The sequence below is a fragment of the Vulpes lagopus genome, chromosome 6, assembly GCF_018345385.1.
Source record: "Vulpes lagopus strain Blue_001 chromosome 6, ASM1834538v1, whole genome shotgun sequence".
NCBI lineage: Eukaryota > Metazoa > Chordata > Mammalia > Carnivora > Canidae > Vulpes > Vulpes lagopus.
Window position 1 is genome coordinate 125,641,803 of NC_054829.1, and position 14,525 is coordinate 125,656,327.

At 32.0% G+C, this 14,525-nt stretch overlaps 1 protein-coding gene across 3 annotated transcripts in view; it reads left to right on the plus strand.

Annotated features, from left to right (window-relative positions):
- Positions 1-14,525, plus strand: part of PCDH10 (protocadherin 10) — a 61,542-nt gene that overhangs the window by 17,610 nt on the left and 29,407 nt on the right. The window contains exon 5 of one of the 3 annotated variants that reach the window (XM_041757648.1): positions 2,434-2,637. The exons of the other annotated variants lie outside the window; for them this stretch is intronic. Coding sequence (XP_041613582.1) covers positions 2,434-2,474 — 41 coding nt within the window. The 3' untranslated portion in view covers positions 2,475-2,637. Of the gene's footprint in view, positions 1-2,433; positions 2,638-14,525 lie in introns of those variants that run through there. 3 annotated transcript variants of the gene reach the window in all.

Sequence of the window (14,525 nt, forward strand, 5' to 3'; positions counted from 1 at the left end):
AAAAGACAACCAATGAAATTTCATCTAAACTATTTATGAAATTCTTTCTTTCATTTCATGGGTCGTACAATAATAAATTACATTGAATGAAATGAAAAAATACATTGACCTAAAAAAATTTAAAACTCTAAATCCATGAAATTTTCTAGACTCAAGGGACTGTAGGGAACCATTTATTGAAGTGTCATGGTCCATCCTGTGTTCACATTACACAACATTTTGACTAGTCCAATATGCCAAAAAATTACTACTTATCTCCTGACCTAATTTTATTTTTGCCTACTTTTTGAGTCCTTTTGAAACTTCAATTCGACTCAATCTTAACATAATACAAGAAAAGATGTCAGAACTTTGAAATATGCCTCTTGAAAAACTGCTGACACTTTACCTAGAATTTTTTTTCAGTAAACCTCATTTTGAGAAAATTCTTTTGGGCATCTATGTTATTTCTATGGTGCACTTCAAGTTTTCAGCTGATTAAAATTGTAGAGTATGTTTTGTTTAGACACATCACTTTCAATCCCTTCATTATCTCAATCTGCCTTCTGTGAGTTTTCATAATTTGTTGAACTCGATAGTGTGGTAAGAGCATACATTAGATTCAAAATAAAACAACTTTTCTTATTGGTACACATTACCCTCACTATTTACGAGTCCCTGTATATGTTTTCTCTGAGGTTTCTATATTCCTGTAATGTCATAAACAGCATCACTTTATGAAACATTAAAGTCCACAAATAACACTATTATCCATGGCCTTTTTAACATTTCTGTTGCATAGGTCCATACATCACTAAATGAATGGTCGTCTTTTTTTAGGATTTTTTTCCTAGTACATATGTTAATTTCTGTTCCCTTTTTATCTAAGTTGTGTTGATTTTTTATAATACCCTATTTCTGAGACTTTTGCTTCTCTCACTCTTTTAAGGATAGCTCTAGATTTGTGAACCCAACTTTTTCACTTTTTTAGTTTATCCCTTTATGACAAATCTCTGGTCTTTGAATCACACTAGTCCATCACATTTGTTTTTCATCAAATTCCCTTGTTTAGTAATTAAGAATTGAACTCAATCAAAATAGTTTACTCACCTGAACTCAGTGATTAGAAAATAAATGAAAACTCAGGGCCAGAAAAAAAAAAAACAACAAAACAAACCCAGTTCATATTCTCTGTATATCTACTGTTAGATTTAATGTTTACTGAATTTTATGATATTTTACTTTAAAAAAATGATAATCTAGTCACGGTTTATATCATTACTCCAGTTAGCTATGCAGCACCCTGGAACCTTCCTGTAACTCCAGATAAATGAAATATTTTCACATCATCTGATTTCTTGTATAGTTGTTCAGTAATGGTCTACCTCAATTAGTAGGACTTCAAGTGAAATCTATAAAAATCCTTCTGAGGTGAACATTCATTTTACACCTATACATCTGACAATTTCTGTAGGCAGCTTATTTTTCACTTATTCAGACATCAGTGCTTCTCGGTGACTTATCACATCATTCAAAATTTGTGTCTTTGGGTGCATTAGAACTGGTTAGTATCCAATACTCTCTTGGCCTATTTAGACTCATTACCCAGCTGTACATACTATAAATGCTAAATAATTATGTGATTAAAAAATGAATGAATAGCTAAATGAGTGTTTTTAAAGTACCCAAATAATCTTTAATGCTGTCATTATACTTTCATTTACACACATGTCTGCCCATAGGTTTTATTTTTTTAATCTCTAGGCAAACTTTTTTTCCAATTTTTAAAATATGTTTTAAATTAGTTATATTTCTCTCGTGCTATTACCCACGAGTTTTTACAAGGGGAAGTAGATTGTGAATGCATTCAAAATATTGAAATGCACCTAATCAAAGTGCTTTGTAAAATATGATGGAGTTTTTCAATACCTGGGGACTTAAAACTCCTCTTGATTCATTCTAAGAACTTCTATTATATTCTAAAGAGGTGTTAAATTTGTTTCATACTTGTCAACTTTTTTAGAATTTTAAATACTCTCCTTTCTTACCAGATCTTTGAGATAATCTTTCCTTGACATATTTTATTTACTAGCAGCTTTCATAGATTAGGCCTCATCTTTCACTTCTTTGTAAAGCTAATAGTTATAAATTTTCATCAGTTTAGTCACTTATTTTTCTTACATAATTCTCATGTAGGAATTATTTATTTGCATGTTATTAATTATATTTTCGAACTGACAGATATGTAGTTAAATAAAAATATACTTAAGGATATAGAGAGAAGACTTAATTGGTAACAGTAAATTATATCTTTATTCAGTATTTTATTTACACTCCTTAGTATGTGGGTCTCCATCTATTATTTAAAGCAGTTTATTTTGTGCATATTTTGCATTTTATTGATCTAACATTTAGCATATTAATATTATTTATATACCTCATTTTATATTACAGATCATTTCCATCCTCTTTCTTATTTTGTACATTGGAAGTAAATCCTTATAAGCCTTGTCCGTCATGTGAGCCTAACAAAGGAAGATTATCAATTAAAATATAAATAGAATTATTCAATGAAAAGGATTATCTACTTGGGATATTTTCCTGCCTCATCATACTGAAGATGTGTGGGTCAAAATTTAAATGCATTAAGATATAAAGATATTGTAAAGAAGTCTGGAATATACAAATTTAATTGCTTATAAATATCATTAAACATTATTCAATACTCAATGTGCCAGACTTTTTTTGGGTGAGTCTGCGTCTTCTGAGTCCTTTTAATAGGAATTAGACAGCATCATTTGGACAATATGGCTTGGAAACTGTTTTGGACTGTGAGGTTCTTGTTCAAGATTAAATAATTTTATCAAATCAGGACTATACTCAGCATAATGGGAGTCTATTTAATGTTTCCCAAAGTATAATAAAAATCTTGGAAGTTTTATATCAAGATCCAATAAGACTCCCTAAATCCTGCATTAGTGGCCTCTAATCATCTAATCAATTTAGGTGGGGACAGTATAGAGGATTTGAAAACATTTAAACCTAAATGTAATTATGTTCAAAAGGATCTAGATAAAGAGAAATTATAAGCTAGAAAACTTCACAGATAAAAATCAGGGTTTTATTTCTGATTCTTTCATCAATACATTATATGGGATTAGGTTTGAACATTATAGCTAGGCACATAACCATATTCTTTCTCCTAGAGATACTTTTCTTTTAAGTGTGAAGATTGAAAGGGTATATGTGAACTTAATTTCAACAAAATTTCCATAATCTGTAGAGTTATTAAATTATCAATGACAAAAAAAATTATCAATGACAGCTTTTAAGTCATTGAGTTCAATAAGTAATTGTAAACATATCTTCTGTGTTCTATTTCATGAGTCTGTTGTATGGACACATTTGTGCCTATATGCATCCCATATAGAAGAATTTAATTTTTAATTTTATTTATCAATTATCAGAGGAGAAACAGAGCATAATTATTTAACTAATGACTACTTCATTATCAGAAGCTGTTAAATATAATAATATGGTGTTTTTTGAGAAACAGACAAGTGACATAATCGATTTCGGTCTGTTTATCTTTTAAGGTACTAGTTGTACTTTTTGAGGCCCAGTTCCCATTGCATATTACAGCAAAATTAACCATTACACTGTAGGGGAAATAGATGTTTGTATTCTGAGGAAAATATTATTGTTGCTGTTTGTACAAATAGGACTTTTTTCCTCTTTTCATGTTACTATTAGCCAGAATCCTACCCTAGATTCCAATATTACCTGTGCTGGATATCTAATGGTATATTTTACACATACTAGAAAAGTGACTTAGTTTATCATCAAGTAGTTGAAGATTCATATTTATTCCAATATCTATATTTAAGCTGAAAGCTAGATAAAGACTGCATTATTCATAAAAAGTATTTTTTGTTAAAGTTTTCAAGAAGTGTACTAAAAAGGGAATAAAAAAGACCCAAGCCCAGGAGAAATACATAAATGAAGTCAATATCAAATATCTTGAGTTATTTCTTGAGTTAAATTTTGAATCACCCTGGTTAAAGAAATAGCCATGGTGAAGGGGTTCTTTGCGATCTCACTAAACGTATCATTGGGTTTTGTCTCAAAGTGCAATACATGGTAGAAAGTTCTGAGTCAACACAGCAACAGTCGATAATAAATTGTACATAATAAATTGTCTTGATAGTACACACCTGATGGTGTATATAAGATAAAATTTTTCACATGTAGGTTTGAGCAAAATAGCCTTAGGAATAGGACCATAGATATGAAGGTTAATGTTACAGTTTAACTGTTGCTGGCATTTTATTCTTAGAAAGCGTGTAGAAAATCTGGAGGCTGAACTGTAAGAATAGTAAAAAATTATTGTGCTTTTCTTCCCCACTATTAATAAACCTTTGCTAGTCACTAATGGTGTGGCTTTAAGGTTTATTTGCCAGAGAAAAACTCATCAGATGAATACACTGGATATCATGAAATCTAGTTATCTTTTGGTAGATATGTCCTGATTCTAGAGTTAACTCAGTCTTTTTGATAAGAACAATGGCAATAGAAAACAATATTACATAGAATCTACAGAATTCTACTGAATTATACTTTTAGACATAAAAATGATGGCTAATTTCAAGCATATACAAAAATAGAAAGAATAGTACTAAACTCTCCATGTTCTCCAGCCTAAACAATTATCGATTCTTGGCCAAGTTTGTTTCATCCAATGCTAAAACATTTTCTTTTCACTCAGATTTTTAAAGCAAATCCAGAGATCCTACTGCTTAATCCATTAATATTTCAGCATATGTTTATTAAAGATAAAAGTCTATTTTTATCACTACTGCAAGAAGAGTATTCCTTTTTTAAAAAGTTCTCACTATCAATGTCTAGTAATTGTTCAAATTTCCATACTTTCTCCTAAGTAATATTTACATGTAGATTTATTATTTATAATTTTCTCATAAATATTAATGCCATTTACATTTAACTAATTTGATTCATGATTAAAATAAGCTCCATACATAGCAATCTATTTTTATTTTTAAACTTTTTATAAAAGTATAAAATACTTGTAGAAAAGAACAAAATCACAAATGTATATATAACCCAAGTTTTCACAAAATGAGCTCACTTGTGTAATCTGTGACCACAGCATTAACTGGGTATTGTGTTCAGTAGTCAAAACATTACTAGTACCTCAAAAAGTCCTGTATTTTGTCCTCTTCCAGCTACTACCACCTCAGGGGGTGCCACAGTCCTGGCCTCTAACCAAAAATTAATTTTTCTGGGTTTTTAATTTTCTATCATTTGAATAAATGAAATAGAATAATATATGTGTTTCCCTAAAGTGTAATAGCCAGTTATTCTCTCTGATAATACAGGGTAAGCAATCAGCAGAGCCTAAAATAAAACAATGTGTAAGCTAAAAAGACAGGTTAGTTAGCATGTGTTCTCCTTGCACATGATTTCTCTTACTATTTTTGGAATTCTTAGCATGTCTGGTCATTCAGAAAATGCTTGGTACCTGTCTTTATATCCTCCTTATTGATGGAAAATAATCTATTAATTTAGTGGTGTTTTATAGAAGCAAATATTTATATGTTCATTTGAATACCAGACTATAATGAAAGAGAAGAAAAATTGAAATGTCTGTATTTCTCATTTCTTTGAGTCTGGGTTAGAGGATTGTGGCAAATTGGCATTCATGATGCTAAAGGGACACGTACTAAAATAAAGAGATTAACATTTTAGAAAATGGCATATCTGAAGAGAGTTTAAAAGGATTGAGGGACTGTGAATTGAGAAGAAAGGGGGAGAGGTGACTTAACAAATGTTAAGTGTTTAAACAAATACTACACAGATAAGATAGCGATCTGTTAATCTGTCTTTCTTGAGAGCAGAAAAGAGAAAATGGAGCTATATTGCATCCCGAGAGATGTAAATTACACATTATGGGAAATATTCTGACCCTGACATTGGTATTTGCTCCTGAGAGATACGGAAACACTATACCTAGAGAGCTTTACAAACTACCAAAGTAGACAGCATATGTCAGCTGTGATTTGGTGGAATGGCACTTTCTAGCTCTGAGATGTATTTCCTGCAGAACCCATTTCCCAGCACTGGGGCTGGTGAGGAGGGAGTGAAGGGGATACGGCTCAGTTTCACCGGAGGATGAAGGGAAGACAATTGATAAAGTCTAGGTTTTGATCTATGTCCTTCCCTTCCTGTTTCTGTGTTGATGACTTCTTATTTTCTTAGGGATTTTGAAAGGACAAAAATTGGTTTTATGAAGACTTCTTTGTTCCCCTCACACATGGAATTGTAACAGACAATTAAATATCCAAGACTATAAATTAAGAAATCATAATTTTAGAAGGAAATCTGGGGACATGTATAGAGGGCAAAAGTGGAGTATAAAATGTCTGTTATATTATATATATATATATATATCTATATACACACATATATACATATATGTATGTATATATGTACATGTGCAATATATAACATATTTTGTATCTATTAAAAATAAAATATTGTATCATTACAAATAAAAATGTAAGGCTCCATGTTATATATAATAATAATTTATAAAAGGGAGAGAGAGGAGAATAGATTTTAAGTATCCTACTGTATCAAATAAATAATCCTTATTGAACTGGCTTATTTCTTCTGTAATAAGAATTTTCCACTTTTGGCATCATATTATCTTCTGCTGAATTTTAAGGAAAATCCTTGGTGTCAGCTACCATGAAATGGCTCACAATTAAGTAAAAAACGGAAACAGCCATTAATAACGATTTGAGGTCAAGCTGCCCATTTCTTAAACTTAATAGTACTATGTGCTTTCTTAACTATTTTGGAAGGTATAGCAAGTACACTGTATATGATCATTACTTTTTGGTTTGTTACTTTGGAGAGTAAATTAAAATGTACTTAGCTTGGCAACATGGAAGCATGAATTAATTACACACTTAAGAAAAATAAGATGAAAAGAAAAATAATCAGATGGGAAATTGTATTAGCTAAACATTAAGTCTAAATTTAATAACAGTAGTAGCTATTACCGAGTGCACATTTTATAGGCATGAAAAGATGAAATAAGACACAATAAAAACACCGATTTCATAAATACACAGCCAATGTTATAAGGTGATAGTTATTTTTATCAAGCAAGGGTGATGAAATAATTTCTGATTTAGAAACATGAATATTTTGTGATTATATAAATATACTTAATTTTATAGCGGCAAAGGAGTTTGGTATTAAGCAACGTAGAAATGCCTTTTTTGATAGACTGGAATGAATTCTAACTCCTTTGAACTTGAATTAGCGAAGGATTTAGGAAATCAATATTTTTTAATTACATATAGAATGGTGTGAAGATAATTATTTTTCAAATTATAAGAACAAAATATTGACTCATTGAAATTACTGAGAAAGGTAATTTTTTAAGAAAATTACTTACTTAGAATTATTACTTAGAATTAGTAATTCTTACTTAGAATTATTTTTAGGAAATGCTTGATGTTAAATAATTTAGTTTTCAGTTTTTGCATTTACAATTGAGCCTGGGATCTAGGGACATAATCCTTGAGAACTTATATTGCTTGCTTTGTAAGAATTCTTCATAGAAATTATGTTTTCATGAAGCTTATAGAGAAGGTGTTCTAATATATCTATTACGGTGAAATATTATCTTCCCCTTAAATGAAAACATTTAATGTAGTTTATAAAAGGCATATTATGTTTCTCTGAGGTTAGTTTTAACTCTATGCCCTTTATTAATCTTTCAAAGTTTTTCATATCTCAGTTACTTTCTAATTTCAGAGGGATGTCAAGAGGTCCTATTACTTGTAATACTATTAGTTATCCTAAAGTAGTGCCATGGTGGTTTAAAGCTGTAGGAAAAGTTTTTAACCAGCTGCTTTTGGCATGTCTTCCCAAGCTACTGACAAAAACAGTGTGACCCATATTCAAGAAAACTTATTGTTGAGCACCTACTATATATTCCAGGCACAGTGATTTTCAGTTTTGTTTGCCTTAGAACTAGATTACATAAATGTCCTGCAGGACAACTATGTAGGAAAATGATTATGGCTCCTGAAGTCATCACAGACAGATGTGAAAATAAGATCAATACCTTAATTTAAATACAAATGTAATAATGGAATCAATTGAAATACTCTTGAGAGATATCCAAGGGAAAAACAGAAATACTGAGAACCTTGGTTGCAAATGTAAAGGGCATCAGATCAAGTTCATTATTAGTGATCACACATAGCCTCATGCATCCTCATTCAGTCGAAGGATACAGTATCTTCTCTGTGGATCAACATACTCGGATCAGATCATCTTAGTGTCGCCTCTCTCTGCACCATTCTAGAAATATGCAAAAGCATTTTTAATTATTTATATCCTTCCACCCTATACCTCATGCCAACTACCAGCCATCTTTTGAGATAATTCTGAAAAAAAAAAAAAAAAAAGAATAAACCGACCTGAGGCATAACACTAGCAAAAAGTTCTCAACTTCCTTTAAGATGTACATGAAGCACAGCCTACTTTCTAGTTGGGTTGTGATCTTGGCAAATACTAAAAAAATACTGTAGTCTTATTATTTTGGGGATACATCTTCTTAAGCATCACTGATTTTATCCATTTTGACTTTGTGATCACTTGGAATTTTTAATTTCAGCAAATATCACTTTTCTGATTTTGTTCTTATGGTATGTGTGTACTTCCTTTGGACTTGCATCCTACTACATAATTACAGGAGTAGGTCTTTATATCTGTCCTCGTATCAGAGAAGTGATGTAGTATAATTAAGAGCTCTGGTTATAGGGCCAATCTGCCAAGCGTTCCAATACTGATCCCGCCAGTTCCTAGCTGTGTGACCTCCGTAATTTCTTTAACCTTCCCGTAACTCATTTACCTCATCTGTGACATAGATCCTCAAAAGCTCATTGTAGAGATTAAATTATTTAACATATCTAAAGCATTGAGTTCCTGGCCCAAAGGAAGCACTCATTAAGTGTTCACGGCAACCATATATTCAGTTAAAATTGGAACAATGACATCAGCCTGAGTATGGAGAAAATTAAAATTCTAGCTTAAATAGAACTAATTATGCTTTCTTTTACTCCCAGAGAAAAATCAGACTCCAAATGTTCTTTTCACGATATATCACTATTTTACATCTGCAGTATATATTCTTTCACATAATACATATGTTTTAAAAGTTCTGTATCCCTATTTTTCTTTTTCATCTGTGAAACCAGTGAAACCGATTGAACAGAACCAAAGGTATAATGCCCAGCAAAGACTAGATTGTATTCATTTTATGGTGATGTTAGTCACAAACCACAATCATTTTTTTTTTTTAAATTTCACATTCTTCTTATTTTATTTGTGTGTTAACAATGACTAAAGATATTTGATTAGGTACAACAAATGGCAAAAATAATCCGACAAAGAATACACATTTGAGATGACAGATTCTTATTTTAGTATAAGAAGCAGCATATATTTGAAAGTAAAGAATTTATATTTCTTCAGGCCCCCCAAAAATTGTTAACTGATACAAATAGATTCCCATATCTAATTTGACATAATCTGCATTGTGACAATTGTACTAGCACAATAGAGTGGACTCTGGCCTTAGACAGGACACTGTGAGTTCCAAAGAGTTCTGCTACCCTTGTGTGGGAGACCCAGATGCCCAAAGATCATCGCACAGAGTGAAAACAATCTGTTACTATGTGAAAATTGAATCTTTCTATAAGATAGACGAAAGATATCTCTGCCTCCATCAGTATTTGAACCTGCAGAAGCTCGAATGTTTTCTTGCTTCTTTTTCTTCACTAAGATCCCGCTGTCTGATAAACCTAATTCTTTCAGTCAGCATCTTTATTTCTGTTTTTGTAACTTTGTCGTTAAAAGTCACGTAGAACTATCAAATGATGTCACAAGCTCATTTGAGAAATGCCTGAAAAACCACCCAAACTTTACTTTCTGTGTCTGGTTTATTCGTTGGGCCCATTGTGTACTGTTCAGGATTTTATGATTCCATGTGTTTTCTGTCTCCTTCCTTCCAGGTCGGTTTTGCATGTTTATCACTATTTTGCCTGAATAACAACAAACCTAATGACTAAGTTTTAGTGCCCAATTACAATTCAGTATTATATATTCTTCTTTTTATGTGCCTAATATGAAAACAAACATTTCTCATTTTTTTTTAATGGTGAAATTTCCTCCATTTAATAGTACTGTTGCCCAACTATAGGGAAAAAAAAATCAAATTTTAAAACAGATTTAATTGTTTTTTCATTTACATATCTGTAAAAGAAATTTCAGTGTCAACTGCAATTAAGTATTTTCTCTCTTCTCAAAATGCACTGATCTCATTAACAGATAAACAAGACATTTTCTTTTTTATATAAATACCTTTGGCTATGTTTGGAAAAGATCTCTTAGAGTGTAACCAAGGAAGGATTTAGAGAACTGTACTTTAGGTCCTTTATTGGAGAACTATCTGAATGATTTTTACTGATACAGAAAAGGGCATTCCATGGAGTATAGAATTAGATGAACAAAAGCGTGAAACGAGAGAGATACATGGGAAGAAGTGAATACTCCAAGTTATCGAATCTATAACATAAATCTAAGGGGAATAGTGGAAGTTAAAGTTTGAAAGTTATGTTTTGGATAGATTAAGATTCATTTTAAATAATAAAACCAATAGTAATGGTAGCGAACAATTGTTAAGCACTTATTATCAGCCTAGTACTAAGGAATCTAAGAGTTTCTCAGATACTAATCCATATAAGCCTTACAATAACCAAAAGAAATAAGTATTTTGACCCATTTACAGATTATAAAATTAAAAAAAAAAAGAGAGAGAGAGAGAGAGATGTCCAGTAACTTGTCAATGGTCTGATGGCCAGTGAGGGAGAACTAAGCTTTTATTTGAGACCACCTGATTCTAGAGGAAGCGTTTATTTGTGTCCCATTCGCTATTTGAATCCCAGACTTGAAAAAAACTGGATGCTATTCAGAGAGGAGTCTGCAAAGATGTTGTGTTGGTTGTGTTTTTGGTTTTGTTTTTTGTCAACAGAGTGTTATTGCAGTTGTCAGGCTTTGTGGCAACAAGAGCCTTGTGGAGAATGGCAATGAAGGGATTACTATTAGAGAATTAAAAAAAAAAAAAAGGAAAGTATTAGAATTCTAAATGTAGCAATAAAAGATAAAGTAGTTATCCAGGATGGTTCCGAAATCTTCAAACTGAATGATTGGGAAAAGATTTCTCCCCCCGCCCCCCCATTATACTACTACTGAAGTTCATGTGCTTGAAGACTTTATTCATTTTAAAGATTTTATTTATTTATTTATTTGAGAGAGAGAGAGCCAGATTGGAGGAGCAGAGAGAGAGGGACTACCAGGGCCCAATCTCATCACCCTGAAATCATGACCTGAGCCAAAAACAAGTGTAGTTGCTCAACCAGCTGAGCCCCCAGGGCGCGCAGAAGGGAATACATTTTGATTGGAAAACTAATAACCATACTACATGTTGGCAAATTGAATTTAAATAAAATATATTTTTAAAAGGAAAACTAATAACCAACTAGGAATACCCTTGAAAGTACATTTCAATAAGATGGAGAGAGATAAAATACTATGCCTAAAATATATATCAAAAGTACGAATTTTTTTACAGTCTCACGATGAATTGTGAGACTGTAAAATGTGTACGTTATTAAATTAAGATTTTTGGAAGTGAAAAGTTGATATAAGGAAGGGTGATAACTAAAAATACAAGTAGGCTGGAGTTATTTTTCGATAGGAAAGATTTGATCAAATGCATGTGACCATTAATCACTTAAAAAAATGTTGTTTTAAATGCCATAATTAAAATTGTCCCTGTGTCTTCACTATTTCTGTGAATTGGCGACCAGATGTTCCCAGGATGAGATTTACTTGTGTCTCTCTGTGAAAGAATAAACAAGAAGCTATATCTTATTTTAGAAAAATTCAGTTTCACAGTTATAAAGTAAATTTAATGTTAGCCTATGATCATTATCTGCCTTATTTTTTCTTTTTTAAAATGTGTGGGGAAAAATTTTTCTATGCTTTTCTATAGGTACCTCGCTTTTGCTGTTGATAGTACTTGAGGCTTGAGATTTGGGACAGAATCATTTCTTTGAGCAGCTCCTTTTACCATTTTTTTTCTTTCACAATTACCCTTACTTAGTATTGCGTTATGAGCTCAAAACACCCCGGTAATCATTTGATTGCAAAATATTTTGTTACATTTTGAAGATTTGGGGTGATGGAATACAAACTATTTCCAGATATGTGAAGGATAAACCCTAGTAGCTTTGCTGGGCTCTGTGAAGAGACACAGGTGCACTTTCTTTTGTATGCCCCAAACCCAGTCCTTTCTGCCCAGCTCACCAAAATTAATGAAGACTCCTCTGTTTTCCACGGGCTTCTACTGTCAAGGGGCATATTAATTCATATTTATAGACGTTTGACTTCAGTAGTCTCCTCTAAAAATTTTAAGAAGCTCTCTGTTGTGGCCATAATGATGTTCACTAACTTTAAAAGGTTTTTTTGTTTAGTTTTTACGTTGAAACCCTGCCTACAGTTTTTGCTTCATGTCATTCAATGATTGTCAGCTTCTCCATACACCATTTTCCCCAGGTCCTTGTGCTTTGACACATTCTATTTTCCCTCTGGAATGTTCTCTCAGATACAAAACCACAGCCCAACACATGAGGTTGGCCATCTCTTATCATTAATCAACATTCAACTAATTTTTCCTTGAATAAGGAGCCTTTCCAGACAAAGACAGATATACATTCTTCTTGTTAACTTCTAGATTTTTATACAGGATTGCTGTTTTTAAAATGCCTTGTAAAAAAAATTGCCTCGACCATTGGATTGCTAAATCTTTTAAGAGCAGAATCCATGTGTATTCATTTTAGTCTCAAGTCCCAACATTTTGTTTGGAGCAAAGTAAACACCCGTAAGTACTTATAGACTACATCAATGAATCAACAAGTGGAACATCCTAAAGCTAAGAAAGCAAGTTTTTTTTTGTTGGTTTTTGTTTTTCTCTTTAGTTATCTAGATAGATATCCTCCTGACTTACAAAATCAATATAATTATAATAATCTCTTAAAGCCAAAGCAAATAATCAAAACCGCCCAAACCTCACCATTTTCACTCCTAATCATCATCTTGCAAAATTCCGAAATTTCCATGTACTTTTTATTCTGTTCTTAACTCTATTTGTCCTTTTAATATTTTTTCTGATCGATCACTTTTTCTTTAAAACCTCCTTAAGCCTCAAAGTGCCTGGCTGGCATCCAACTCTTGATTTTGGCTCAAGTCATGATCTCAGGGTCCTGGGATGGAGAGCCCTGCAGTGGGAAGTGTGCTTGAAATTCTCCTCCTCCCCTTCTCTCTGCCCTTCCCCCACTCGCAAGTGTGTGCATGCTCTCTCAAATAAGTACATAAATCTTTAAAAAAAAAAACAACTCCTTGAGCCTCATGTTTCACTAACACCAACTATTGATTTCACCAGTATATTTTTTCCAATGGTCTGTTGCATTTAATTTACAATATATGTAAAAAATTAAGTAAATATGAGGTAATTAAACATGAGCATAAATGGAGATCCATTGTTATACATGATTATAGGCAGGGACAGGAGATTATTGATAGTACAAGATAACTATGGCTACAGGCAATTTATCTGACTTTCCTTTAAGGTTTGGCAGTTTCAGTGTAACAATTATTACATGTTTGGTATTTTTACTTATCATCATTATTGAATAAGTTATTTTCAGATTGTTTTCTTAGACAATTATTTTTCTGTGACCTTGTGACAACTGAATAGCTCAAATACTTCTTTTGGAATAAGACAAAATTTTGACGTTTTGTATGAGAACTTTGTTAAACATGCAGGTAGGTTTGTACATTTGTCATGTTTTAAAAATGATATAGATACATATAAACACATATTGTTGATATTATTTAAATAGGATCTATAACTGGCACCAGCAAAGATTGTCTAAAATTTGAACTTTTTCCTAGATTTTTGGGATATTTTTCACAAATAGTAAGCATATAACATGACTTTTATTTTATTTATTATGTGGGTATTTACCGTAATTAAGATGAACCCTGTTTAAGCACAAAGTGTAAAGTCATGAGATGTAATATAACTGTTTAAGGACCCAAATCTTGTCATTTACTTTGTACATAATTAATTTTTAACAAACATGATATAATCTTATTTCCACAATTTAGCATTTTTGCTATTTTTTTAAAGGTGAGTTTGGTTCACTTCCTATCAGTTTTTAAAGATTTTATTTATTCATTTGAGAGAGAGAGAGAGAGAGAGAGAGAGAGATTGAGAGCATAAGTGGGGGGGCGGGGAGGCAAGGAGCAGAGGGAGAGGGAGAAGCAGGCTCTTTGTTGAGCAAGGAGCCCAAGGGTAGATCCTGAGATCCTGAGCTGAG